Source organism: Monodelphis domestica, chromosome 4, assembly GCF_027887165.1.
Source record: "Monodelphis domestica isolate mMonDom1 chromosome 4, mMonDom1.pri, whole genome shotgun sequence".
NCBI classification, from domain to species: domain Eukaryota; kingdom Metazoa; phylum Chordata; class Mammalia; order Didelphimorphia; family Didelphidae; genus Monodelphis; species Monodelphis domestica.
Genome location: NC_077230.1, coordinates 105,278,084 through 105,304,675, shown reverse-complemented (window position 1 = coordinate 105,304,675; position 26,592 = coordinate 105,278,084). Strand labels below are relative to the sequence as shown.

The window sequence follows — 26,592 nt, the reverse complement described above, 5'->3', positions numbered from 1 at the left end:
GGGAGATGCACCGTTCCCGGAAGTACTGCAATACCAGGTCGATGCGTGGAGTGGACGGAGCAAGCTCCTATTCCATCTCCCTGTTCCAAAAATCCATTTAATATATTGTCCTCGGATAGAGGACGTATCAGATATTAAACTGATAAGAACAGATACTACACTTGATCTTAGCCAAAAGGCCGAGAAGCGATAACACACGACTCCTAAGCGCTCTCTTCCCTTCCAAGCACAACCTTCTTTAACACAGGCCCACTCACACCCCTTCACCAACACTCACCCGCCTCTCTCGTCTACCACACAAGACAGCGCTCACGCAACACCCTGCACCCCACATGAAAACACAAGCGACCCCGAAAAACGCAACACAAAACATACCTTTAACGCATTTTGGCACTTTCTGCGGGAAAAAAATCTCACACCCAGAAACCTTTGCCTGATCGACGACTACTCATTTGCATACATCTACCCGCTTCCGCATCAAGCTGACCAATGGCTTCCCAGGGAACGGGAGGGGAGGCGCACCGAGAATGCATGCGGAGCTTGGAATTTCTTGAACTTATTTTTGAGATCCTAACTTCAGTTTCCTTTTTCATACCCTCTAGAAGCCCTGGAGAAACCCACCTCTTTGGAAGAAGTACCTTCACTGCCTTCCTAGGTACCTCACAGATTCCCTCAGTTAACAGTTTCCTTGAAAACAGCGCCCCACTGTTTTCTCTCAGACTCCTGAGAAAAGGATTGAAAAAAAAAAGATAGCATTTTTATTTTTATTATTTTTTTTAGGGGAGAAATAATTTTATTTTCAGTTTTGTTTCCAATTCACATACTTATACAAGTACTTCAAAAAAGTTGATTAAACACCAAATGTATCTGGACATCTGTTCTTAAAGTATTTCTCCTTGAAGAAAAGCAAAATGCTCAATATACCAATCAGTTTTTTAAAAACAAACTAAAAACACTGGGAGAGCTTTTTTTTTTTGTAAACATTTTTCTAGACAAGTTACTGTTTAAAAATCAATTTTTTCCCTTTCTTAACCATTCTTGGGTTAGGTTTTTTTTTTTTTTAAATCAGTGCTCATATTGTTCCTGACTGCAAAATGCTACAAAATAACACATCTGTGTAGTAAAACAAAAACAGAAAATCTGATGTAACAATTTCTCAGGAGTGTTCCACTAGCTGTATGGAAAAAACAAAATGTCTGTTATTTTCTAATTGGTCTTTAGTTCAAAGCATTGATAGGAAAAGGCCAAAGGGAGTACCTTGTTTTCTGAGAAGGGACCCTTTAGTAAGAGATTGTCATTCAATCAAAATCGTCTTCTTGTTGACCCTTTTTTTGGTTTTGTTTTGTTTTTTGAAAAAATAATTAGGCCTGTTTTAATAGTAATCTTATTCAAACATTCTTTTATGTGTTCAAAATAAGAGCACTCTGTGTCTTAGCAGCTTTAGAAGTTCTGGTTTTTTCCTAATAGCTCTAAGTTAGTCTCTTGCAAGACAGTTTCCAGCTGAATCAAAACATGTAGCATTAGCAACTTAATGCAAGGACTCTGCTTTCTTTTAAAAAATATATCTTGATCCTTCTAAAACCAGATTTGTCTTCATTCAGTCCAGGGTCTGCCTTATATTGAGCAATTCTGTATTACAAAATACTTTTTGAAGAAAAGGCCAGCAAAAATTTACATATGCTACAAATTTTACGTTTATTTACATGGCTCTTTCCTAGGTAATTTACAACTTTACTATTCTACTTTAGAACTCTCACAGGAATCAGAGCAATTCTGCCAGTGCCTTGATGCATTTTGAAAACTGTGTGAAAACAATGCGGCCAAATACTGAATAAAGATTAGAATATCTTTAAGAAGCTTTCTGGCACATTCTCCTGACACAAAAAATACTCGCCATGTAGTTCCTGGAAAATTAAGCACACAAATGCCAGTAACCCTTAAGGGATGAGGCAGGTACTAAGGCAATGTTCTCTGCCCTACCCAGTCTCAACCTTCCCTGCATAATGTCATCAAGCACAAGACCCTTGGATTTCAGGACCACCTTACTGACTGGCATTCCCCTCCTTGATTCATTGCCAGGGATTGATTCCTATCACACATCTATCCATCTATCCCTGAAAGTTCACATTGGATTTGGCAGTTCAGTGCTGTTGCGGTTTCTATTTGCATCCCATTACATGTGGCTGGTGCTCAACTTTATCTAGCCCAGCCACAATGGAATATGGGTGACTTAGCTCCTTTTCCAGAAATCACCAATCTGCGACTGCCGCACATGAAATGTTCCACTGCACCATTGTAGTTTTTTTGCCTAGAAACATGATTTATAATACATATTTTCCCCTAATTAAGAAAAGCCTGTGAATCTATATCATACGTTAACCCTGATTTACAATTCACCTATGATTTCAAGTTCAAAACTTGGAGAGCTGATGTTCAATTGAAATTGGCATCAAGTCCAAAAATGGACAATATTTCAAACTGCCTTCTCATCCTCATCACAAGGCTCACGTATAAATGAAAAGCGGGCGCGCACACACCCACAAGATGGCCCTTTACATCAAGTATTGCCCCCTATCATCAGTTAGCTGTTATACAGAGAGAAGATAGAATTTTCCTAACCAAGAAATGTTTCTGTTTAGACTTGATTTGCTCCTCTAAACCATCTGAAGCCCTAAACACTTCACCATCAGCACATCACAGCTGGACTTTAAGTAAAGTTTTCAGTTGAAAGGTCATGATTTCTTTATCAGAAGGATTCAAGGATACTGGAACCCAGTGACTGGGAGGTTTAGGCAGAACACTTGGTGATGGGGGCTTGCTAAATTTCGTTCCAGCGTAGTTCTGATTAGTTTGGGATTTCAAAAATAAATCGGAACTCGCCAAGCTAGAATTCCAATTTTGATTATTTGGAAAATGCCCATTCTTCCCCCCATTTTGCACAGCCTGCCATGCAGCTGCTGCAGATGAATTATAAACATGTCCTCTTTCTTTCTTTTTGTGAACAATCTTCATCTGGGAATTCTGATCCTTGTTCTTTTGCCTATTAAGTTGCTGCTGTTGGTTCTTACTAACATTTCTAGATTGGGAAACTGGAATGTCAAATCTCTCCCCACCACCCATCTCCAGCTTCTATGTCACCTTTCAGTCCTCTTTGCAGACTGTAAGATTTCCATCACTTGTCTTCTTCCCTGCTGCCAGGCCCAAGATAGTAAGTATTGTTTTCGGCCAGATCCGTTTCTTTCTCTGAGTATGGAAGTTTTCATGGGCTGATCTACTGAGTTCAGCATCGGAGTCTCCTCGGCACCCAGGCTGGGAGGAGAAGTCCCAGCGTCTCCGAGCTCCGGGAGACAGCGACGACGATCCCTCCTCGAGAAGCCACGAGCTGAGGCGCGGAACACACAGGACCAGATCGGACAGAACTAGACAAAACTCGAATACTGGCTGCACCCACCACCCCCAGTGCTGCAGCCCTCTTCAATCCTCTCCTTTCGACACCCCAAACAAAATGCAAAGATGGCATTTTTAATGGGATTGAATATTCCCGGGCAGGAAGACAGGATAGGAGCAACTTATTTATTCCATTTCCCTCTTCCCAAAACCCATTTCACTTAGTCTTCGCCTAACTACCTAGCAAAATTTCATGACGGATATCGGTATCGGTCCAGAAAAAACTGGAAACATCCCAGGCAAATCAACCAAAATCACAACACTTGGAAAACTCACATCTTTGGGGGTAGCAAATTACCAATTAAAATCTTTTTGGTCAGGGAGTCAGTAGTGTGAACAAATTATCTATATACTAAAAAGTCTTGGAAAAATTTCCTAGTGTAAAATGCATTCCATACATCTGTCCTCATCAAGTCATGTACTGTCAGTTCCAGTGTTAAATTAAAAATTGTAAAAAACAGAATATAAAATAAACCCAATAAATTATTGGCATTTCTATATATCACTGACAAAAATTTGCAAGAAGATATAGCTACCCTATGTAAAATAATTGTATGGCTACAAGGAATGTATCCCAAGGTAATCAAGGATAGAAAATCTAAATATGTACTAAAATACTAATAGTAATGCTTTTGTTGTAGTAAAGAATTAAAAACAAAATAACTGAATAAGGGTTGTGTAATAGCTAAAGAAATTGAGTTATATCAATGCCTTGAAATTTTATACTATAACAAATAATGGTTATGACAACTACAGAGAAGCATGAGAAGACTTACGTGAACTGCTGCAAAGTGAAGCAAACATAATCATTATAAGCCATGACTACAACATTGTAAAAGGACAGAAATAGAAATAAAACAATACTGTATAAAAGTGACTAGCGTTGGCCCTCACAAAAGAGATGGGGAAAATAAACTTTTATTCCTCATTTGCATTAGATGCATGTCTATGGATAGAGCAATGTCAAAACAATCCAATGGAGGTAATATATTGGTTAAAACTGATAGACTATTCTCATTTTTCTCTTTCTTTTTTTATTCTTTCTTACATGGAATGTGTGTGTATGTGTGTGTGTTTGTGCGCGCACATGTGTGTATTAAAGGGATGGTTCATTTGAAAATTCAGTAAAATAAAAACAAGAGTTAAAAAATAATAAAGCTGTGAATCTTAAAATTTCTCAGATTGTGAATCTTAAAATTTCTCAGACTCTACCTTAAAACATTTGGTTAAGACTATTCCCCATTTTAAACAATGAAGGTACTTGATCAGGAATGTGAGAACTCTAACATTACTCCACCCATACTTAAGCACACTTTAGGGGAAGATAAAGTTGTAAACTCCTTACTGAACAATGAAAAGTACTTAAACCATACTTAAAGTAAAGCTAAAACCCTTAAGCTGGGTCTATTTTTAGATCTAATACAAAAAGGTGCTATGTACCTATGAAGGTCAAATTAATCACTAAAAGTTCAAGCAAGCTTAGCAAGAGGTGTGAGGTTTTAGTCTACTCAGGTGTGAATTACTCAAAAGTTTAGGCTACTCAGGTGTGAATTAAGAATGGTCAGTCCTTTGGAAAATGTCTACTGTGATTGGTAGATGTGAAAACTTAGGGGAGGTGACATAGGAGAAAATTCTCTTTAAAAGGAGGTCAGAAGGCCTCTGAAGAAAGATTCAGCTATGGAGCTGAATTGAAGGCTGGTCTCTGTCTCAGTGGCTGAGAGAGTGCAGCCTTGGTAGCCGGATCTCTCTGAACACTAGAGTTTTTCTTGGAAGGATCTTGTGATGAGTTGATAAAAGACTGATCTCTCTCTTAAGGCTTAAGCCTAGGCTGGCCTAGCCCTTTTCTCATTATTTCCTCTTACTCTCTCTTTCTTTAATTCCTTCATTTGTATTAATTAAAATTTCCATAAAACCCAGCTGACTTGGGTATTTCACATTTGGGAATTTTTCCCATGGTGACCACTTTATTTTTAATATGAAATCAAGACACTAAAAATTATCTTTACAGTTTCAGCGATTCAAAGTCTTGAAACCATATTTTCGTGGTCATAGTTTAAGGTAACCACTCTTTTAAATGTAACAAAGCAAAATAACCATGGACAGAATAAAATACCTGGAAGTTAACCTGCCAAAACAAACCCAGGAACTACATGATGAATATAACCATAAAACTTTTTGCACAAATAAAGTTAGACGTAAATAATTTGAGAAAAAATAATTTTTCATGAATGGGCAGATCCAATATAATTAAAATGACAATCCTACCTTATCTACTTATTCAATGCTATCTCAAAGAAATTTTTAAAAAATTATTGAGCTAGAAAAAAAATAACGAAATTCATTTGGAAAAACAAAAGATTACGAATATCAAAGGAAATAATGAAAAAATGTAAAGGAAGGAGATCTAGCAGTACTAGATTTTAAACTGTTACAAAGTATTAATGATTAAATCTATCTGGTTTTGGCTAAGAAATAGAAAGGTTGATTAGTGAAATAGAACAGACATGCAACAAATAGTAGTAAAAGAATACAATAACTTCATTTGACAAAAGTAAAGATCCTGGTTTGGGGAATAAAAATTCACTAGTTGGTAAAAAATGTCATGGAAAGTAGAAAGCAGTTTGACAATAACTAGGTATAGACAAATATTTTACACCATTTACCAAGATGAGATCAAAATGGATATATGACCTAGACATAAAAAGAGAGATTTACAAAACATTTAGAAGAACAAGGAACATATTACCTATCAGATTTATGGATAGAAAGGAATTTATGAGTAAACAGGAGACAGAGAACATTATGAGGTATAAAATAGATCATTTTAATTATGCTAAATTAAAATTTTGAACATATAAAACTAATATAACCACTATTAAAAGGACACCAGAAAACTGGGGGAAATTTTTATAGACAATTTCTCAGACAGAGCTGTCTCATATCTCAAATATATCAAGAACCTTATAATATGAGCCATTCCTCAACTGATAAATGGTCAAAAGAAATGAATAGACAATTGTGGGATGAAGAAATCACATCCATATATAGTCATATAAAAATTTTTAAATAATTACTGATTAGAGAAATGATCTTCAAAACAATTCTGAGATATCATCTCATATCTATCAGGTTGGCTAAAATGATAAATGGGCAAAATTACAATATCTAAGGGCATATGGAAAAATGAGGACACTGATGCATTGTTGGTGGAACTATGAACTAATCTAATCATTTTAGAGAGCAATCTGGAGTTATGCCCAGAGAGTTAAGAAACTTTTAATATACCTTTAAACTGAACAATACCACTATTGAGTCTCTTTCCCAAGATGATCAGGGTAAAAGGAAAAGAATGTATATGTTCTCAAATATTTATAGCAGTTCTCTTTGGGGTAGCAAAGCACTGAGGATGTCTATCAATTAGGGAATGGCTGAACAAGTTGTGGCATATGACTGTGATGAAATACTACTGTGCTCCAGGAAATGATGAGCAGGTCAATTTTTTCCCCCAATTATATGTACAAACAATTTTTTACAATGGTTATCTGACATTTTGTGATCCAGATTCTCCCCCTTTTCTCCTCCTTCCCTTCTCCTTGAGACAATAAATAGTCTGATATAGGTTATATCATAGCTGTCATGCAATACATATTTCCATGTGCCTCATGTTGTGAAAGAAGACACATATTGCTTATACAAGAAAAAACTCATGAAGGAAATGAAGTGAAAAATGGTATTCTTCAATTTGCATTCCAACAGTGTATTGGTTCTAAGGCTGAAAAGTGGTAAGGGGTAGGGAATGGGGGTTAAGTGACTTGTCTAGGGTCACACAGCCAGGAAGTGTCTGAGGTCACATTTGAACCCAGAACCTCAATCCACGGAAATACCCAGCTGCCCCTGATAGCCCCTTTTCATCCTGAGTCCCTTGGAGTTGTCTTGGATCCTTGTCTTGCTGATAATAATTCTTTCACAGTTGATCATGGTAGGTTACTGCTGTAGTGGAGCACAACATTCTTTTGGTTCTCCTCATTTTACTTTGCATCATTTCCTATGTCTTTATATGTTGTTGGTTTTTTGGTTGTTGTTGTTGTTGTTGTTGTTTTGAGTGTGTGTATCATTCTGTTGGTCATTCCTTTTGGCACAATAGTATTTCATTATATTCATATACCACAACTTGCTCAGCTATTTCCCAATTGATGGCCATTTATTCAGTTCATAGACCATTACAGAGACACTATATGTTTCCAAAAACCAAATATGTTAACAGGAAATGTGATTGTTTTTGTCATGATTGCTTGTGGTAAAGCCAATGATGCTTTCCCAGGTGTCTGAGCTGCAGTTGTGCTTTGTTCTAAGTTGGGTGTGACTCAGGCCAGTTCTCTGGTAGTTTCTTTATGATTTAAGATGGAAATGAGACACTTAGAGGTCCTTCCCTCATTAAGAAAAGGAAATTGACTTCATCATCACAGAATAATTCAATAAGGACTTGCACTGAGGCCATCCAGAATTGATTTAACTGAGCAAACTCCTCCTGACTGAGTTGCCCATCACAAACCTCGCACCAAGGAGCAAGGACACACCGGGAACTTCTGGCTGTTTTGTACTCAGGACACCAAGAAATGATGTTAACAGCCCATGTCTTTAGTTCTCTGAAGCAATCAAGTCAACAACAACAACAAAAAAATTCCCTAATTTACATGGGGGAGGAGGGCTGGAAGGATGGTGATGGGAAAGACAGGATCAGGAAGTTAATGCAATTCCAGAAATTTCTCTATTAAAAGTCCTTCATTACCCTAACATTGTCAATCTTCCAGACATACTCCTATATGATAATATATGTATAACTCGGTGGAATTTCTTGTCAACCCTGGGAGAGGGGAGGGAAAGAACATGAATCATGTAACCATGGAAAAATATAAAAAAAAAAACCCAAAAGTTATATTTTAGGGGGCAGCTATATAGCTTGGTGGATTGAGAGTCAGTCCTAGAGATGGGAGGTTGTGGGTTCAAATTTGACCTCAAACACTTCCCAGCTGTGTGACCCTGGGCAAGTCACTTAACCCCCATTGTCTAGCCTTTACCACTCTTCTGCCTTGGAACCAATACACAGTACTGATTCCAAGACACAAGGTAAGGGTTTTACTTTAAAAATATGTCTATTTTTAAAAATATACTCCTATATCTCATTTCTAAATTCCTTTTCATCTATCCCAAGAAATGATCTCAATTGAACAGCTGTTTTGTTTTCTAGAAATAAAACTAAATCTAGCATTGGTGTGCAGGGCTTGAGGAAAGTTGGAGATAATTTGAAAACAATATTCTCAGCGTTTTTGCTTGTTTGAGATGTTATTTAGGAGCATAAATCAGACTCAAACAGTATTGTGTTATAAAGCATCTTGAAACTCTTTCTGGGGTAGCATATGCTTAAATTGAATTTTGATTGTGTAAACCTTAAAATTTCGCAGACCCTACTTTATAAGATTGGATTAAGACCATTCCCCATTTGGGCAGTGAACTCTACTTAAAGCAGGAATGTGAGAATTCTACTTTACCTACTTGGTCTGCCCTAGGGGAAGATAAAGTTGTAAACTCTTTTCTGAACAATGAAAAGTACTTAAACCCATACTTTTCTTAAGCTAAGTACCTATAAAGGTCAAGCAACTTGTGAATTTACAAGGAAAAAAGAACTGGAAAACTTACTCAGAGCTTTCCAGGTGTGAATTATTCAAAAATCCACACCTTCTTAGGTGTGGACTAAGAATGGGTGGTCCTTTAGAAACATCTACAGTGATTGGTAGATGTAAGGACTTAGGGGAGGTGACAGAGGAGATTTTGCCCTTAAAAATAAGAGCTCAGAGAAGAAAAAGGGGGATCTGGATTTCTGATTCTCATTCTGAAGGAGAGCTCCTTGAGGAGCTCCTCTGAGGGGCTCTGTCCCTCTGGGGTAGGAGCTCTGGAGGCTCTTGAGAGAGGCCCTTTGAAACAATCTCTGGCTGGAAGACTCTTTGAGGAAGGATGCTGGCCTGGTGTTACTAGAATCTTTGTTTAGTCAGACCTTGTGGTGAGTGTTAAAAAAACTGACTGATTTCTTTTTTAAGACTCAGGTCTAGGCCATATTGGCTTGAGACCCTTCATACTTATTCCTTTCTTTCTCTCTCTTTCTTTGATTACTCATTGTATTGTTAATTAAAAATCTTTATAAAACCCAATTGACTTGGGTATTTGAATAATTGGGAATATTTCCCTAGCGACCACTTTATTTGATTTTAAAACCCAAGACACTGTAGTGAAACATATTTCTGCAGTCAAATTTACTCACCCTCTCTTATATCTATCACAATTTATATCTTCCACTATTTTAATCACTACAGTATAAGACCTCAACCATTTTAAATCTCACAATTGCCTACAACTACATGAAATTTAAATTTGTTTCAGTATCAAAACCAATCACAGTGAAGGAGAAATAAGGATAGAGAACTTCAAATAACATACCCAATTTTAAGTCTAAAATGCACTATTAACTTTAGAGTATTCATGTGGTAAGATATAAAATGTATGCAGGAGCGTCTTTCCAATGACTTTCTACCTTATACCTCAGAATAAAATGATTTGGCTGTAGACCTCAGTATCTTAACAAAACTAAATATGAGGGCATGTGAATATTTCATAGCTAAACTTTGTAGTTAAAAAAACTAGGGTTATTAAAATAGTCAGAAAAGACACTTTTTTTTAAACCCTTACCTTCCATCTTGGAGTCAATACTGTGTATTGGTTCCAAGTCAGAAGAGTGGTAAGGGCTAGGCAATGGGGGTCAAGTGACTTGCCAGGGTCACACAGCCAGGAAGTGTCTAAGGCCAGATTTGAACCTAGGACCTCCCATCTCTAGGCCTTCTCTCAATCCACTGAGCTACCCAGCCACCCCCAAAAAAACCACTTTTTAATTAAAGAGAAGGGGTTCATGCATTCATAGGCCTTCCACTCAGAGTTGTGGGCCTCAACCCTTAGCAGAGTCCCCTCTGGTCACAGACCCCTGAGAGTCTCACCACTTGGATGAAAAACTCCAAAGAGCCATTAAAGCAAGGAATTTAAATCATTTTCTAGGGGAACATGGGGGCTAAGGATGAGAGGGATCCTTGATTGACTTTACAATGGTAATAAAGAAAAATGAGGAGTTCCAGACAGGAATAACAGTGAGAGGCTGATGCTTTACAATAGACATAAAAGGGAAGGATCCAGCCAAAGCTTGGCCAACCTCTGTAGAGGACTTTGGCTAAAGGGGAGAAACAGTTGGGACAAGGAGATGCTTAATTCTCTTAGCCCTCTCTACTTAAACTACTTTTAAGGACTCCCGAAGTTGGACTTTCTTCTCTGGGAGAAACTCTCCCCTGACAAGGTCAAACCTGGGGCTTTTACCTTCAAGCTAAGTAAACTGGGGATCATTAAATCTTTCTAGGCTACAAGTTGGGGGGCTTCAAGAGTCCACCTTGACAACCACCTATATCAGAAGAGCATGTGGAAAACTCACCAACTCTTTTGTTGACAGTTTTAATTAGGAATTGTTAAAATGAATTCATAGGCTTTGAGTGGAGGTGTTAACCTCAGGAAGGAGTTGGCTGAGCATATATATAGGTTAGTGGGATGAAATTTGAACCCTGAATGGAACATAATCACTATTTCCTTAATAGTTAATTTTAATAAAACACAACATCTCAACTAAAACAACTGTTTTTTTTTTGTAAATGAAATATATATCTATATGGAATTATAATTATGCCAAATAATGGTAACTTTATGACAGTTGATAATGCTACTCAGAGTGGCTTCCTAGTTATTTTTGATTATAGCTGGAGATGAGCCCTTTCTTTTTAGAAGAGTGTTGATGAGTTTTTGTAGAGGGGGAGTTGGCAGGTGGGAGGCTTTATAAGGAGTAGATTGTATTTATGTTAGACCCCACCCCCACCCCACCCTCAATCACAGGGCTAGATAGGCCTGCTGTTTCCTTATCACTCTTCCCAGTCAAAACCAAAATTAGCTGGGACAGCTGGGTAGCTCAGTGGATTGAGAGCCAGGCCTAGAGATGGGAGGTGGTGGGTTCAAATGTGACCTCAGATACTTCCCAGCTGTGTGACCCTGGGCAAGTCACTTGACCCCCATTGCCTAGCCCTTACCACTCTTCTGCCTTGGAACCAATACATAGTATTGATTCCAAGGAAGGTAAGGGTTTAAAAAAAAAAGAAGAAAGACATCTGGGAAGAGTAAGGAAAATGGAGGGATCTAGAAAATCACTGAAACAAAAACAAAAGGCATCAACAAAATGTTTTTTAAAGTATTTTAAATTGACTGCATTTGATCAGATGCTTTCTACTCCATCAAGGGTCTAACCATGTCTCTCAGAACTAACAAATACTGAAAAAGTCTAATGATTTAGAGGTGTATTGCTCAATAGTGGGGTAGAAAAGCTTTCATTCCTTTCTTGCTTTTTAATCTCTAACTCACCCTTGGCCAAATCCCAGATTTGACCCCAATCATAGGCCCCAAACAAATCAGAAACAGTCAAGTTCTTGTCCTCATCTGTCTTTTCTCCACTCCTCCCAAATTGTCCATTTTGCCTCCATTAAACAGCTTTCGGCTATCTATTTCCATCCACAACAAACGAAATGGGGATTGTAACTGAAGCAGCAAGAGTAATTTTTGAAAGGAACGCATAAAAGCCACTCTGAGTTCCGGGTGCATTCTCGGTGCACCTCCCCTCCCGTTCCCTGGGAAGCCATTGGTCAGCTTGATGCGGAAGCGGGTAGATGTATGCAAATGAGTAGTCGTCGATCAGGCAAAGGTTTCTGGGTGTGAGGTTTTTTCCCCGCAGAAAGTGCCAAAATGCGTTAAAGGTATGTTTTGTGTTGCGTTTTTCGGGGTCGCTTGTGTTTTCGTGTGGGGTGCAGGGTGTTGCGTGAGCGCTGCCTTGTGTGGTAGACGAGAGAGGCGGGTGAGTGTTGGTGAAGGGGTGTGAGTGGGCCTGTGTTAAAGAAGGTTGTGCTTGGAAGGGAAGAGAGCGCTTAGGGGTTGTGTGTTATCGCTTCTCGGCCTTTTGGCTAAGATCAAGTGTAGTATCTGTTCTTATCAGTTTAATATCTGATACGTCCTCTATCCGAGGACAATATATTAAATGGATTTTTGGAACAGGGAGATGGAATAGGAGCTTGCTCCGTCCACTCCACGCATCGACCTGGTATTGCAGTACTTCCGGGAACGGTGCACCTCCCTTTGGGAGACAACTATTTGTATAAATAGCAGTACTGAATGTTGGGGTGGCATCGGTGTTGCGAGGTGAGTTTTTAGGCAATAAAGTTGTTAACTATTTTCATGCAAAGCAGGCGTAGTTATTAGAGCGATTGAATTCCTCTGTTTTTCTAGAGTTATTAGTTGATTTCTGCAACGATTATGCTCGTTGGTAGCTTTTCCTTTTTTTCCCTTTTCCAGGGTGGTGATCGATGCTATCAGAAGTTCTAGAAGTCTTAACTTACTGACATTAGACACATTTCTCAATAATCCAAAATAAAGTAAGATGCCACAATTCAAGTTTGTTAAAAGTTTTTAATTGCATTTTGACAACATTGGTAAGATGAGGCTTCTTTGCTTATTTCCTTGTGGAAATCCAAAATAAAGTTATAATTTAAATTTCAAAATTTTGTTTTTATTATCATACAAAACGCTTCCCTATTAAGAGGTCATTGTTGTAAGAGCATGCCTATACATAACCAAAACTCCAAAATAAAGTCATATACACCGAGAAAGATCATATGCTTTGATTCACATCCATCCAACACCAACATTTCTTTCTCTGGAGGTGGGATAGCATTCTTTGTCATAAGTCCTTCAGGAATGACCCAGATCATTGTATTGCTGAGAATAGCTAAGTTTCAACAACTGATTATTATACAATATTGCAGTTACTGTGTGCAGTGACCTCCTGGTTCTGCTTATTTCATCAGTTCCTGCAGATCTTTCCAGCTTTTTCTGAAATCATCTTGTAAAGTTATACATTTTGAGCAAAAACTTCTCTCTCCCTAAGAGCAAGACTCACATAGGTCAGGAGGGGGTGTTATCAGAGTGGTGCTAACATCAGGGGCTAACAGAGATTTTAGGCCTCCTGTCATCCTCCTACCTTCCCTACCACCTAATCTGAGAGTACTGGATTTTGCATTACTCTGGGAACCTATGGAAAGCCATTTTTGATGTTGCAACATTCTTCCAAGACTCTTGGGAGTTTCCACCTAACTCCCTCTTCCCAGCCATTTTAGACTTTGGTCATTTTCTGCCCTTTTTCTTTCTATAATCTCAAATATTTTTGTGGAACCCTAACACAGGAATCTGACTGAGGAGCGGATAAGCTCCATTTCAGTCATCTCAACACCTACTATATTCATTACAAAGAATATTCTTAAATAAGGATTTGTAAATTCTGTGTCCATGACCTATTTCTTCTCTGGGTGAGGGATCACAAAATCACTTCTTAAGAGGGTGACTTTTCAGTTACTTTTTGTAACCCCACCTCCTCCCCAAATAACTCTAATTAAGTTAGTGAAAACCCATTAGGGCATTTCAACATTAGATAGCAGGAATAAGAGTAATTCTGGGATACCTAGACTCTGCCCTCACCCCCCCATGCCTTTCCCAAGGACAAGGCAGGTTTTATAGCAAAAATGATTCTTCTTGTGCTTTTTTTTTTTTTAAACCCTTACCTTCCATGTATTGGCTCCAAGGCAGAAGAGTGGTAATGGCTAGGCTATGGGGGTTAAGTGATTTGTCCAGGATCACAGCTGAGAAGTGTCTGATGCCAGATTAGAACCTAGAACCTGGCTCTCACTCCACTGAGCTACCCAGCTGCCCCCTCCTTGTGCTTTTCACTGATGTTTCTACTTATGTGGTTTCATTCAAAACTGCTTTTCTGCATTGGTTTTCAAGTACTAGACAGTACTAAGAGATGCTGTTTTGACCAGCAAGAAAAAAGAATATAAAGCAGGAGCTCACTATTTTGCTCCTAGACATGTGTTTTCAGTAATCAAAAAACTAAGAGTTTGGGTCTCAAGAATCTACATCATCTATTCTGATGATCTCATGCTCTGGAAAATTTTTTGGGGGGAAGGATTCACCTTTCATAGGTAGGAATAATCCATCATCCTGTAACTGATGATTATCAAAAAATAATCAGCTGAAAATAGTGACATAAAAAAAAAAACAAACAAAACCTTTCTGTCTTAGACTCAATACCATGTATTAATACCAAGACAGAAGAGTGAAAAGTGCTAGGTAATGGGGCCCAGGGTCACATAACTAGGAAGTGTCTGAGGTCACATTCAAACCCAGGACCTCCCATCTCTGGATCTCAATCCACTAAGCCACCTAACTGCCCCCAGTACAGTGACTTCTTAAAGATATATGACCCTTGGTATCATGTGAACTGGCATCATGAAATTTAGATCATCCTAATGTGGTTTCTGTTACATATCATGAGCCAGAAAAATTTAGAATGAGTAGAGTTATTTGCAATGTCAGGGATCCTATAACCTCTGAGGCCACTGGAGAAAGAAGCTGAAAACCACATGAGAAGGAATGAACAAGGAGGGGCTACCCTGGAAAGCAAATAATTTGTGTTCTGTTCATGCAGTGTAAGATATTATTATGCATGTTTACTTACCTCTGTAAAAAAAAATCAATTTCATTTACGTTTTTGTTATATTCAAAGGTATAGTTAAACGAAAAGCATCTATTAAGCCACTCCATACCTGAGACAATGTGTACAAAAGTAGTTATATGCAAAATTGATACAAAATAGGAGGTTGGGCTTTTAGCAGAGAGGTGCAGAATGAAACATAGTATGGCCAAGGAATAGGATGAGTAGGGTTGCTTTTGTTTTAATCCCATTTGATACAAGGGAGAGTTTGGAAGAAGGGGGGGAAGTGGGCACTGTAGGGCTAATGCCTCCAGAAAGAAAGGAAAGAGCAGCAAAGAAACATTTTAACAAAAGAACCTCAAAAAGAGAAGGCAGTTCATATGCAAAAGCAGACCAGTTTGGAAGGAGCATATTGAAAGTGCTATATACTTAGTTTCTTAGAAACTAAGGAAACATTAATATTCATTGAAATTTGTCAGGTTCATCATAAGACACAATTACAATTTTTAAATGAGGGGCCCTGGAAAGGCTTCCTGTAAAAGATGGAGCCTGAGCTGAGCCTGAAACAAACAGATTTGGATGAGAGGTAAAGAGAGTCCATTGTAGTCATGGGTCTCCCATGCAATGCAAGAGCCCAAAGAGGGAAGATGCAAGGTCCTTCCAGAAGCAAGAAGAAGGACATTTTGACTGAAGTGTATAAAGGATTGGAAGGGAAAGAATAAGGCTTGACCAGAAAGGTAGATTGAGGCCAGATTGTGAATGGCTTTCAATGCCAAGGCAGAAGAGTTTCTGTTTTACCCCAATGGCAAAAGGGAGCCACTGGAATTGCACAGGTGGTAGAATGAAGGGGTCAGTAAAATGTTTGGCATGTGGATAGAGCCCAGATGGGGATTCCATTCAGGATCCTAGAATCTAGGATTTAAGAGGTGATGTTCAGGGCCCAGAATTCATTGCTTGGGTTTGGGAATTTGGGAAGGGCTTTGTCAACATGGAATCTAGAAACCCCAAACTTGTAGCCTAGTAAAATCTGATGAACACCAAGTTTTAGGACTAGCTTGTAAGTTGGAGACCCCAAAGTTTGGACTGGTTCCCTGTTCCCATGAGGAATCTGAGGCCAGCAGTTTCAGGATGAATAAGGTAAAGGACAATCCCTGTCAGGTGGGGCCACGCCTAAGCAAAATGAATCTTTATCGAAGTAGGCAGCATGTCAGTCTCGTGAGCTGAGGTCGATCCTCGAAAGGAGGGTGTGACAGTGGGACAGTCTTCTGGAGTCAAGGAGAGTCAGCTTCATGGAAGAAGTATGACTTGAGCAGGGACAGATTCCTGAAGTGGAGAGGAGAAGGGAGGCAAATGTACAATTTATTTTAATGTCTCTAAATTCTGATGGCCTCGGTTTAAAAAAAGAAAGAAAGAAAGGAAAACAAATGAAAAGTGGAACCTGACATTTTGTCATTAAGATGAGGAAATGTCTAATGATGCTCATAAGACGTGGATCATTTCCTTGAATAAATTTCAGAGGGTGAGCTGACTTCGTTTAGTTGGCTCGGTGAGTGACGTCACGAAAGGGTGGGAGTATGCAGATGAGAAGAATCGTTGGCAGATTTCCATGACATTCTCCGACATGAATACTTTTGAGGGTTGAAGATTTGAGTATGGCGTTGTAGGTTGAAGAGATGAGTGTCGACTGTGAGTTTGAAACTAACGTTTCTCGTAGGTGCAGTGTGATGCTGAAGTTCTCCTATGTGTAAAGTGTGCGGCAGTAGAGGGCGTGTGGGCCTGCGCGACGGCAAAGCATACTTACCTGGCAGGGGTGATTCCATGATCACGAAGGTGGTTTCCCCAGGGCGAGGCTTATCCATTGCACTCCGGATGGGCTGACCCCTGCGATTTCCCCAAATGCGGGAAACTCGACTGCATAATTTGTGGTAGTGGGGGACTGCGTTCGCGCTCTCCCCTGTCTTTTCGGGTGCCAAAGAAAGCTTCGATCCGACTTCTCTCCAGTACTTTTCTAAGCGGCCTCCATTCCTTTTTCGTCTGCTTCGCCGCTAGTCGTTCTCTTTGTCTTTTGTGCAACCCGTTGGAAACGTTTCCCCTCACCTGCTGCGCTTTGAAAGCAGCTACGGGGCATGCCTGGCCAGGAGCCAAAGGTTGTTTTTAAACGTATTTTCGCTTACTCCATTTCCTCGGACTTGTCAGCTTTTTACGCCAGTCCTTCAGAATCCACGTCTTTGACATTTCTTTGTTTTTCTTCAGCTGAGACCTAGTTTCGGGCCTTTTTAACTTGCCCTACATTCCTACTCTGGGGGTCCGGTTCCTAAGCGGGTAGAAAACCTGAAGTTCATTTTAGGAGAAAAAACCTATACAGAACATCTCCCTTACCAGACCCGACGTCCAGTCCCATTTATTCCTTGACTATCAGTTCCCAAAATCGAGCGGATTGGGGAGAAGTTTGCCAAGTCTCAAGGCACACTGGGAGTCAAGGCTCACAGAGCCATGACAGCTTTAAGAAGGAGCTCCCAGCATCCGCAATAGATGCCAGAGTTTGCTTTTTCATTCAAGTATGCGATATTCATTCACATCATCTCTAGCCATGGTTATTTGGGAAAGAGTTCAGATGAACGGCTCTGAACAAACACTATGCAGGGTTTTTTTTTTTTTTAATTACTATTTTAACTTTCTGGTTGGCTATTAAACTTTAAACATGTATCAAATATGAAGATGGTTTCTATTTCAAAACACACATTGTTTACATGACACATAACTGTCATGGGCATTGTATCCACAGAAACTCAGGAAACCATATCAGGGAAATTCCCTTGCTCCCCGAGGCCCTCCCGAGTGACTCCCAGTCTAAAACACCTGACCTTAGAGACTACCCTCCTTGGATTGCCCCATTGAATTAAGATAAAAAAGATCCAGAATGGAGGCATTTAGGGGGAACCTTTGGGTTGTTTCACTTGGGCTGTCTTGCTGGCAAAGGATTTACCTCCTTCTTATTTCACTCATCACTCTTTCTCTTTTTGCCTTTGAGCCAAGTTTCTGAGTCTTGCACTCTTGCAGAAAGGTATCCTTCCCGAACCCAAGGGGTGCACCTCTTTACCCCACAACATAACAAAGCCTTTACCTTCAGCAAAAGTAGGTAAAATGGCTTAGAAACGTTTCTCCACAGTCTCACCAAATAGAACGTTTGCTTTGGCCCACAGATCATTTTGAAATGACCCTGCTCATAAAGTTCTCAGATAGGTAGGATGGGGCAGGACTCAGAGGATTGTCAGGGATGAACATGTTGTCCCAGACCTTGGGACACGGGATTCTCATTGCCCACCCCTTTCCCGTAAGCAGTGCCTCATCAACTCCCACACCTGACAGACGTTCCCCGAGTCAGATATCACATGAGAACAAAATCAGAGACAGACAGGAGAATCACTCAGGTAACTAGCCTCACTAGAGCTATGCAGCTCTCAAGGTCTCCTGGCTGTCCACTGTCCGCACAATCCAATCTTTTTTTCCTTTCCTTTTTTTTTCCTTTTAAACCTTACCTTCCATCTTGGAGTCAATACCGTGTATTGCCTCCAAGGCAGAAGAGTGGTAAGGGCTAGGCTATGGGGGTGAAGTGAATTGTCCAGGGTCACACAGCTGGGAAGTGTCTGAGGCCAGATTCGAGCCTAGGAGCTCCCGTATCTAGACCTGGTTCTCAATCCACTGAGCACCCCAGCTGCCCCCTCACACAATCCAATCCATAATATAAAAACCAGTTTATTTAGAAATACTTGCCTAGAAGCCTGATTTTTAACACCATCTATAAATGTTCCGAGGGAGAGAGAACCTTAGGGCTTTCTCACAGTTATGAGTAACAGCTGCTGTCTCCTTGGTCAATTGCCTTCCCTTCCTCATTGGACTGGCAATAATCACTTTCCCAACTCAAAGTTCCAAAGGAACCATGGGACACCCGAAAGTGTCACCAAGATGCCTTTTGGGGGTCAGAGTACATTGGGGCTTATTCGCTGCTCTTTACCACCGTTTGACTTTGAGAATTGGATAAAGACAAGTGGCGATTCTGCTGACTGTTCCATTGTCGATGTGTGTGGGGGTCTGTACACACACGTGTATAATGCATGAACTGTAACTCTGCTGAGTGTGCAGTAGAAGAAATACAAAGGTATGTAAAGCATAGTCCCTTTCCCAAGGCAGCACAAGTAACATAAAAAGAATACAAGTGCAAAGAATAATTCCATACAAAGTGCTCCTAGAGAAATCATTTTTAGTTCAAGGGACTGGACGGTTTCTCAACCTCCAATTCTTTGCCCCACAAAAAGAAATGCTATATTTGGTGTATACATACATACATACATACATACATACATATATATGTGCATATGTATATGTATATTGCTGGATGGAAGGACATGCATAGTTTTATGGTTCTTTGGGCACGGTTCCTAACCATTGTCCAGAATAGTTAGAGCATTTCCAAACGCCACCAGCCGTGCCTTAGTGTGCTTATCCCCCACGTTCTTGCATCATTTGGTATTTGCCTTTTCTGTCACATTAGCCATTCTGATAGGCAAGAGGAAGATACTTCACAGTGCTTTTAATGTGCAATTTTCTAATCAATAATGATTTAGAGCATTCGTAGTATTGAAAAGTGCTAGTTCGCATTTTCAGTCTTTTCCACGGCTCAGGGCTCTGACCGGACAAAGGGTCATTCAGGAAGCCGGTCATCCAGGGGAGACTGGGAAGTGGCCATTTCCCTTTCAAGGTGATGACGGTGCTCTGGTTCCTCTTCCTGCAGTGTTTGAGTTTCTCGGCAGCTTTTGGAGGCCTCCTAAGAAGAAGGAGGGGGAGGGGAAATCCCGGGCGAAAGAGAAAGTAGGAGAGGGAGGATGGCTATGCAAATGTTGAGCAACGCCTGGGGCAAAGGCTTCTGGGTGTCGAGAGAGAGAGTGTCTTCTTGGTCGAAGAAAGTGCTCCAATCTTCTGGGAAAAGCGTGTTTTCTGCGGTGTTTTTAGGCAAGGGCTGCTCGCTTCAAAAGGCTCGGGCGTGGCGGGGCTGTTTTGTGTGAAGGTGGTAGCTGGTTGCGGGTGACGGCTGTGCAGTGTTTTTTGTAGTCGCCTTGTGTGTTAAGGGTGTCGTTGTGGAGGGTGTCGGTGGTGGGGAGGGCGTGTGGTTATCGCTTCTCGGCCTTTTGGCTAAGATCAAGTGTAGTATCTGTTCTTATCAGTTTAATATCTGATACGTCCTCTATCCGAGGACAATATATTAAATGGATTTTTGAAACAGGGAGTCGGAATAGGAGCTTGCTCCGTCCACTCCGCGCATCGACCTGGTATTGCAGTACTTCCAGGAACGGTGCACTTCCCTCCGGGGAATAACATTAGTGTCCTAAAGAAAGCTGGTTTAATTGTCTTTATCACTCTCAGTGGTTTTCCACTTGCCTTACGTCAGAGACTTCTCTGAAGTCAGCTTTGCTCTCTTGTGTGTGCTTGTGCGTGCACAAAAGCCCAACAATCCCCCAGCACTACCCCCACTTTTTCAAAGACACTATTTTTATGGTGCTGTCACAGCCTCTCTTTAACCATTCTCTCTGCTCCACTTACTTCCTGTCCATACTTTCAGAAAATAAGTACTGTTGCAAGCACATCACTGGGATTTCGTTTGCAAACTGTCAGTTCTTTTGGGTCATTCAAAGCCAGGTCAGTTAAATTATTGGTTAACAAGAGAATATTATAAACAGTAACCAAGGGGAATGCTCAAGTGTGATAGAGTTTGCTACCAACAGCAATAGGACGACGATCCAGGACAATTCTGAGGGACTTATGAGAAAGAGAATGCTAGCCACCTCCAGAGAAAGAAATGTTGGAGTAGAAACAGCAGATGAAAATATGATTTTATCACTTGTTTATTTGGGCATATGATCTGGGGGCTTGGTTTTTACAAGATTCTTCACTTACCAACAGGAATACTGCGGAAATAGGTTGTGAGTGATAATACATGTATAACAGTGGAATTGCTTGTCAACTCCAGGAGGGGGGAGGGAAGAGAGAAGGGAGACAACCTGAATCATATAACTTTGGAAAACATATGTGGAAATTTGTTATTAAAACAAAATAAAGTTAAAAAACGTTAAAAACGCAAGTTATTAGTTAACATTCAATTTCTATCTGATTCCATATATTTATTTTGGGTTCTCAAACTTCACTTACCCTACCAGGGATGTTCTTTGTTACTGTTGTAACCAGGTCTCTAGTCAACCTGATTACAAGTCATAATTTGATACAGTATCTTGGTTTGGAACCTTCCTTGAGAGCAAGGTTACATAGCTAGGAAGTATCAGAGGTGCTTTTGAACTGGGGTCCTCCTGTCTCTAGTTCTGGTTCTCTGCCCACTGTGCTACCTAGATGTTCATAAAAATCCTTTTATTCTTCTTTGCATTGTCAACCTGAAAAATACAGAACTACCAAAGTAGTTTTAATAGGAGCTCAAAGGGATTATCATCTAAAAAAAAAAAAGTCACATAGAATTTTAGCCCTGGGATTATAACCTGAAGGAGCCCCACCAGAAGGGAACAATGGGACTTTCCACTAAAAGTAGAAAGAGTACTTGGAGGAGGGGAGAAAAGTCAGGTTACTTGGAGTTCACCCCACTTTGCCCGTTCTCCTGCCCTCCTCCCCTTTTAGTTGAAACCCTATATAGGCCTATACCCTCCAGTCTCTTGGGGGGAGGGAGGGGGTCTTGGACCTATCTAACCCCCACCATGTGTGTTTTTTTAACTCTCTCAATGGAAATAAAAATCTTTGCTATGGAGCCTGTGAGATTTAAAATGGTGAAGCCCATAAACTGTAGTGAGTTTAAATGGTGGAAGATATAAATTGTTATAGATATAAGGGAGGGTGAGTAAATTTTTAAATCAAATATAAGGTGGTCGCCAGGGAAATATTTCCAATTATTCAAATACCCAAGTCAATTGGGTTTTATAGAGATTTTAATTAACAATACAATGAGTAATCAAAGAAAGAGAGAGAGAGACTAAGAAAGGAATAAGTATGAAGGGCCTCAAGCCAATATGGCCTAGACCTGAGTCTTAAGAGAGAAATCAGTCAGTTTTTTAACACTCACCACAAGGTCTGACTAAACAAGGATTCTAGTACCACCAGGCCAGTTCCATCTCAGCTGGCTTCACCAGAGAGCCTTCCAGCCAGAGACTGTCCCAAGGGCCTCTCTCCAGAGCCTCCAGGGAGACCTCCTTAGAGATTGTCCTCCAGGAGTTTCCCTTCTCCAGAACCTCTCTCCAGAGATTCTTCCCAAGCGGTCCTCATCAGAGATCCTCCAAAAGGAATTCTCCAAAAGGAATATCTCCTCAAGAGATTCTGCTTTTTCTTATATAGGGGCTTTTCTCCCATGTCACCTCCCCTAAGTCCCTACATCTACCAATCACTGTAGACACTTTCCAAAGGACTGCCCATCTAAATTCTTGCTAAGTCGACCAATCTCCTCAATAAGTCTGAAGGAGAGAAAACACAGCTGAGTCAACTAATCTCATCAAGAGAAAACTTGCCCGACCCTTTTAGGTACCTAGCATCCCATTGTATCAATTCTAAAAACAGGCCTGGCTCAAAGAACTCCTTGCCCCACCATAACTTTCTTTGTTTTGCAAGGAGTTTTTCTCCCCTAAAGCAGTCTTAAGTATGGTTGGAGTAGAGGTCCTCCCATTTCTGATCCTGGCGAGTTCTCACATCAAAATGAGGAATGTTTCTCAGTAGGGAATTTGTTCCAATTAAGAATTCCCCGATGGGGAAATTTTTAACATTCACGAGTCTGAGAGATTTCAAGATTTACAAGCCCTATGTCTGATTGGTCTATTACATCAATGTAAATGTTGCTTGTTTGGTTTTGAGGTTGACACCATTTAAAGAAACACAAACATACCCAATACAGACGTTCACAATTCAGATTTATTGGTTGGGACCCTTCCTTGTCTTTGGTTGGGGCAGAGTGGGGACCTTGACTTTCTCTATCTATAAACAAGAATCCACTCTCCACAATGGTTTTGGAAGCTCAAGCTCTGTGGCATATGCTAGGCATATCATCTAGATTTTGGAGGGACCCTGTCTACAATAGGGGGAAGAGTGCAAACTCAAAGACTGTTAGAGGAAGGTCAATTTGAAAAAGTAGCTGACATTCCATTTCTTGAAGGGCAGGTTTGCTCCATTTCCCTAGCTGAGTGAAGCTGTAGGAATCCACCCCAACCAAGGAACAGTCCTTCCCAAGATGAAATCATGGGGGATGAGTTGAAATCTTTACATCTACCTCCTCTTTTAAAATATCCACCCATCTGGATTGCCAGGAGAAGTCTAAGGATGAACCAGAAAGGAGACAAACACTTGGAATAAAAGACAATGCAAAATGGACATTTGGCAGCTTTTCCACAAAGAGCCACGCTTGATAGACCTATCTTTTATCAGTAGGTCACATACTCTTATAATAAATGATGATACACTTAATGAAATCGCCTCATTTGAGGTATTTGTTAAAATTTGGGGTGCTCCAGGGGTCAGTGGACCTCTGCTATCAAAACAAATGAAAAGGCAGCATGATAGAAGGGAATGGGAATGGGATTTGGAATCAGAGGATCTGAGTTCTGCCACTAGTCCTCCCAGTTTCTGGCCAACTGAAGGCATTAACAGTTCCCAATCATACTTCTCTACTAGCATTAATGCAAAGATCCAGGACAACTCTGAGGGACCTATGAGAAAGAAAGCTATCCACATTCAGAGGAAGAACTGTGGGAGTAAAAACACAGAAGAAAAACAACTGCTTGATCACATGGGTTGATGGGGATATAGACTCTAAACGACTACCCTAGTGCAAACACTAATAATAGGGAAATAGGTCTCTATCAATGACACAAGTAAAACCCAGGGGAATTGCTCATAGGCTGGGGGGGGGGGGCGCATGGGGAGGGGCAGGAGGGGGTTAAGAACATAAATCATGTAACCATGGGAAAATATTCTAAATTAATAAAAAATTTTCAATAAAAAAAAAATTTCCAAATCACCAGGAGTTTAGACCCCACAAAGTTCTGGGTTCCTCAAAGACCACTCCAAGCACCATGATCTTTACCATATGCCACTCTGGAGACTAGAGATGACCTCATCTGATGGAATCTGGTAGGACCACATCCAGGGAAGCTATGATTGCATATCCTTGCTATTCTCGTGTTCCTTCTGTGAATTCTTCAGTGCCTTAAGAATGCTTCATTTTACCGAGGAAAAGCAACTGCCTGAATACAGCGGTTGAGGGGACATGACGGAGGAGAGACTCTAAAAGAACACTCTAATGCAAATATTATCAACAAAGCAATGGGTTCAAATCAAGAAAACATCTAATGCCCAGTGGATTTAGGAGTCAGCTATGGGGGGTGGGGGGAGGAAAAGAAAATGATCTATGTCTTTAACGAATAATGCTTAGAAATGATCAAATAAAATATATTTAAAAAAAAAAAGAATGCTTCATTTTCTCCCAACATTAATGGTGAATTTAGAGAATGATGGTATTAGCGCCTGCTCCAGCAGTCCCCCAAATTCTCCATCTCATGCGACTCTTGGATGAAGTGATGATATCCTTCCCTGGCTTCAAAAGAGATCAAGGAGGGAAGCACCCTTAGGCACAAAGGCATTGATAGCAGGTTTTGGGGGGAGTGGTTGCAGATAACTATATACCAAGAGAATGCTTATCAAATGGGGAATGTGGCTCTAAATCCCAGCCTTTCTAGGTGAAGTCATTCACATGTCTGTGTCTTAACATCAAGACTTTCCGCACTAATTCCTGTAATGAGCAAAAGTAGAAATCTAATGACCTGGAGAATTTTGTGCCATCTGACTGAAGTCTGCAGGAAGCACCTAGGGCTTCAGGGAATGGATGGGGCACATCTTACTTATTTCCAAAGCTGATTAATGAATCCAGTGACTTTTGAGGATGTTCAAGTTCAAGTGATGTTAATTTAGCACGGTTTAGAAACTCCCAATTGGCCATAATGTAGTTTTATACAAAGAATTTTAAAAATTTCACCTCTTGGGGATGGAGAAAAGCTTTGGTACTCAAAAATAATTCTCTCTTGTACCAACCAACTATTTTTTATAGTTAGAAATGAGTGTTATAGGAAGACTCTCTTAATTCTCCCTTAATCTACTGTTGAAATACTTTGTTTTAAATTCTCTTTTTCAAGAAATTGTTCCTTTCCCATAGTCAAATGCTGTACTGTTCATTTTTAACCAACATGACGGCTAACTGTTCAGAGAAGTTCCTTTGTCTGACATAGTAATTTCCTTGTAAGCTGATCCCCAAATAAAATAAGACTTTTTAAAATAAAAAAACAACATTCATATGTGTGTGTGACAGAGAGAGAGAGAGAGAGAGAGAGAGAGAGAGAGAGAGAGAGAGAGAGAGAGAGAGAGAGAGAGAGAGAGAGAGAGAGAGAGAGAGAATGTGAATTCAAGATGGTAGGATCTTGAGCAGGAAAGGATCTTTTGGACCATGTTAGGAGAAGGTCCTCACTTTTCTGTGTAAAACCCCACGGTTACACAGGTGGTTAGTGGCCCAGGGGAGATTTCAGTGGTGGTTTGGGGACAGCAAGTCCACTGGGCTTTCTGCCCTTTCAAGGTATCACACACACTCGAAGTCATGTCTGGTTTTCTTTTTCTTTTTTTTTTAACCCCTTACCTTCTGTCTTGGTATTGGCTCCAAGGCAGAAGAGTGGTCAGGGCTAGGCAATGGGGGTGAATTGACCTGCCCAGGGTCACACAGCTGTGAAGTGTTTGAGGCCAGATTTGAACCGAGGACCTCCTGTCTCTAGGCCTGGCTCTCAATCCACTGAGCCTCCCAGCTGCCCCCATGTCTGATTTTCATAGAATTGCTCACCTAGGTTGTCCTACTGGCATTAAGTGAGACATTCTGTATTCTTTTTTCTGTTTGTATTTTTTTTAACTCTTCCCTTCCCTCATAGAATCAATATTGTGTACTGGTTCCAAAGCAGAAGAGCAATAAAGGCTAGGCAATGTGGGGCAAGTGACCTGCCCCGGGACACACAGCTGGGAAGTGTTTGAGGCCACATTTGAACCCAGGACTTCCTGTCTCTAGGCCTGGCTCTCAATGCCCTGAGCCACCCAGCTGCCCGTCCATATTATTTGTATTCAAATAGTGCTTAATGTACATCGGCTTTCAGGTATTTAAAAAAATTCCATTCAGATTCTTTCCGGAACTTCAGGAAGAGGCTGATGGTATGCAAATAAGGAGACTTCTGGCCTTGTTTAGTGTGAGCCGTTAGTGCCTGAGTTCAAGGTGTATTTCTCTACTCTGACTTGGCTACTTAACTATCCTGCTATAGGAAAAAGCCTGGATTCCTCGCAGAGTCCTGAGCTTAGAACAGGGTACAAGGATTAAGCCTTCCGTTAGTACAGAAAGTTTTTTCCCCAGA

General features: G+C 40.4%; 1 protein-coding gene, 1 long non-coding RNA gene and 4 other non-coding genes across 6 annotated transcripts; 4 read left to right on the top strand and 2 right to left on the bottom strand.

Annotated features, from left to right (window-relative positions):
- LOC130454232 (U2 spliceosomal RNA) lies at positions 1 to 191 on the bottom strand. Its single transcript, XR_008911903.1, has one exon. It is a non-coding gene; the product is annotated as a U2 spliceosomal RNA (small nuclear RNA).
- Positions 192 to 2,623: 2,432 nt separating this feature from the next.
- LOC100017941 (proline-rich nuclear receptor coactivator 2-like) lies at positions 2,624 to 3,370 on the bottom strand. Its single transcript, XM_001365814.4, has one exon. The coding sequence runs from the start codon at positions 3,118 to 3,120 to the stop codon at positions 2,695 to 2,697; it is 426 nt and encodes a 141-aa protein (XP_001365851.1). The 5' UTR covers positions 3,121 to 3,370; the 3' UTR covers positions 2,624 to 2,694.
- An 8,983-nt stretch (positions 3,371 to 12,353) lies between these two features.
- Positions 12,354 to 13,023, top strand: LOC103095902 (uncharacterized). Its single transcript, XR_467302.3, has 2 exons — positions 12,354 to 12,771; positions 12,925 to 13,023. It is a non-coding gene; the product is annotated as an uncharacterized LOC103095902 (long non-coding RNA).
- On the top strand, positions 12,517 to 12,707 carry LOC130454229 (U2 spliceosomal RNA). The gene has a single exon (XR_008911900.1). It is a non-coding gene; the product is annotated as a U2 spliceosomal RNA (small nuclear RNA).
- A 3,888-nt stretch (positions 13,024 to 16,911) lies between the features above and the next one.
- On the top strand, positions 16,912 to 17,075 carry LOC130454202 (U1 spliceosomal RNA). Its single transcript, XR_008911875.1, has one exon. It is a non-coding gene; the product is annotated as a U1 spliceosomal RNA (small nuclear RNA).
- Positions 17,076 to 20,288: 3,213 nt separating this feature from the next.
- On the top strand, positions 20,289 to 20,479 carry LOC130454230 (U2 spliceosomal RNA). The gene has a single exon (XR_008911901.1). It is a non-coding gene; the product is annotated as a U2 spliceosomal RNA (small nuclear RNA).
- The last annotated feature ends 6,113 nt before the right edge of the window (positions 20,480 to 26,592 follow it).

Coding starts and splice junctions, on each gene's coding strand:
- LOC100017941 (XM_001365814.4), bottom strand. CDS start 3,120: ATGGGTGGTGGGGAGAGATTTGACATTCCAGTTTCCCAATCTAGAAAT.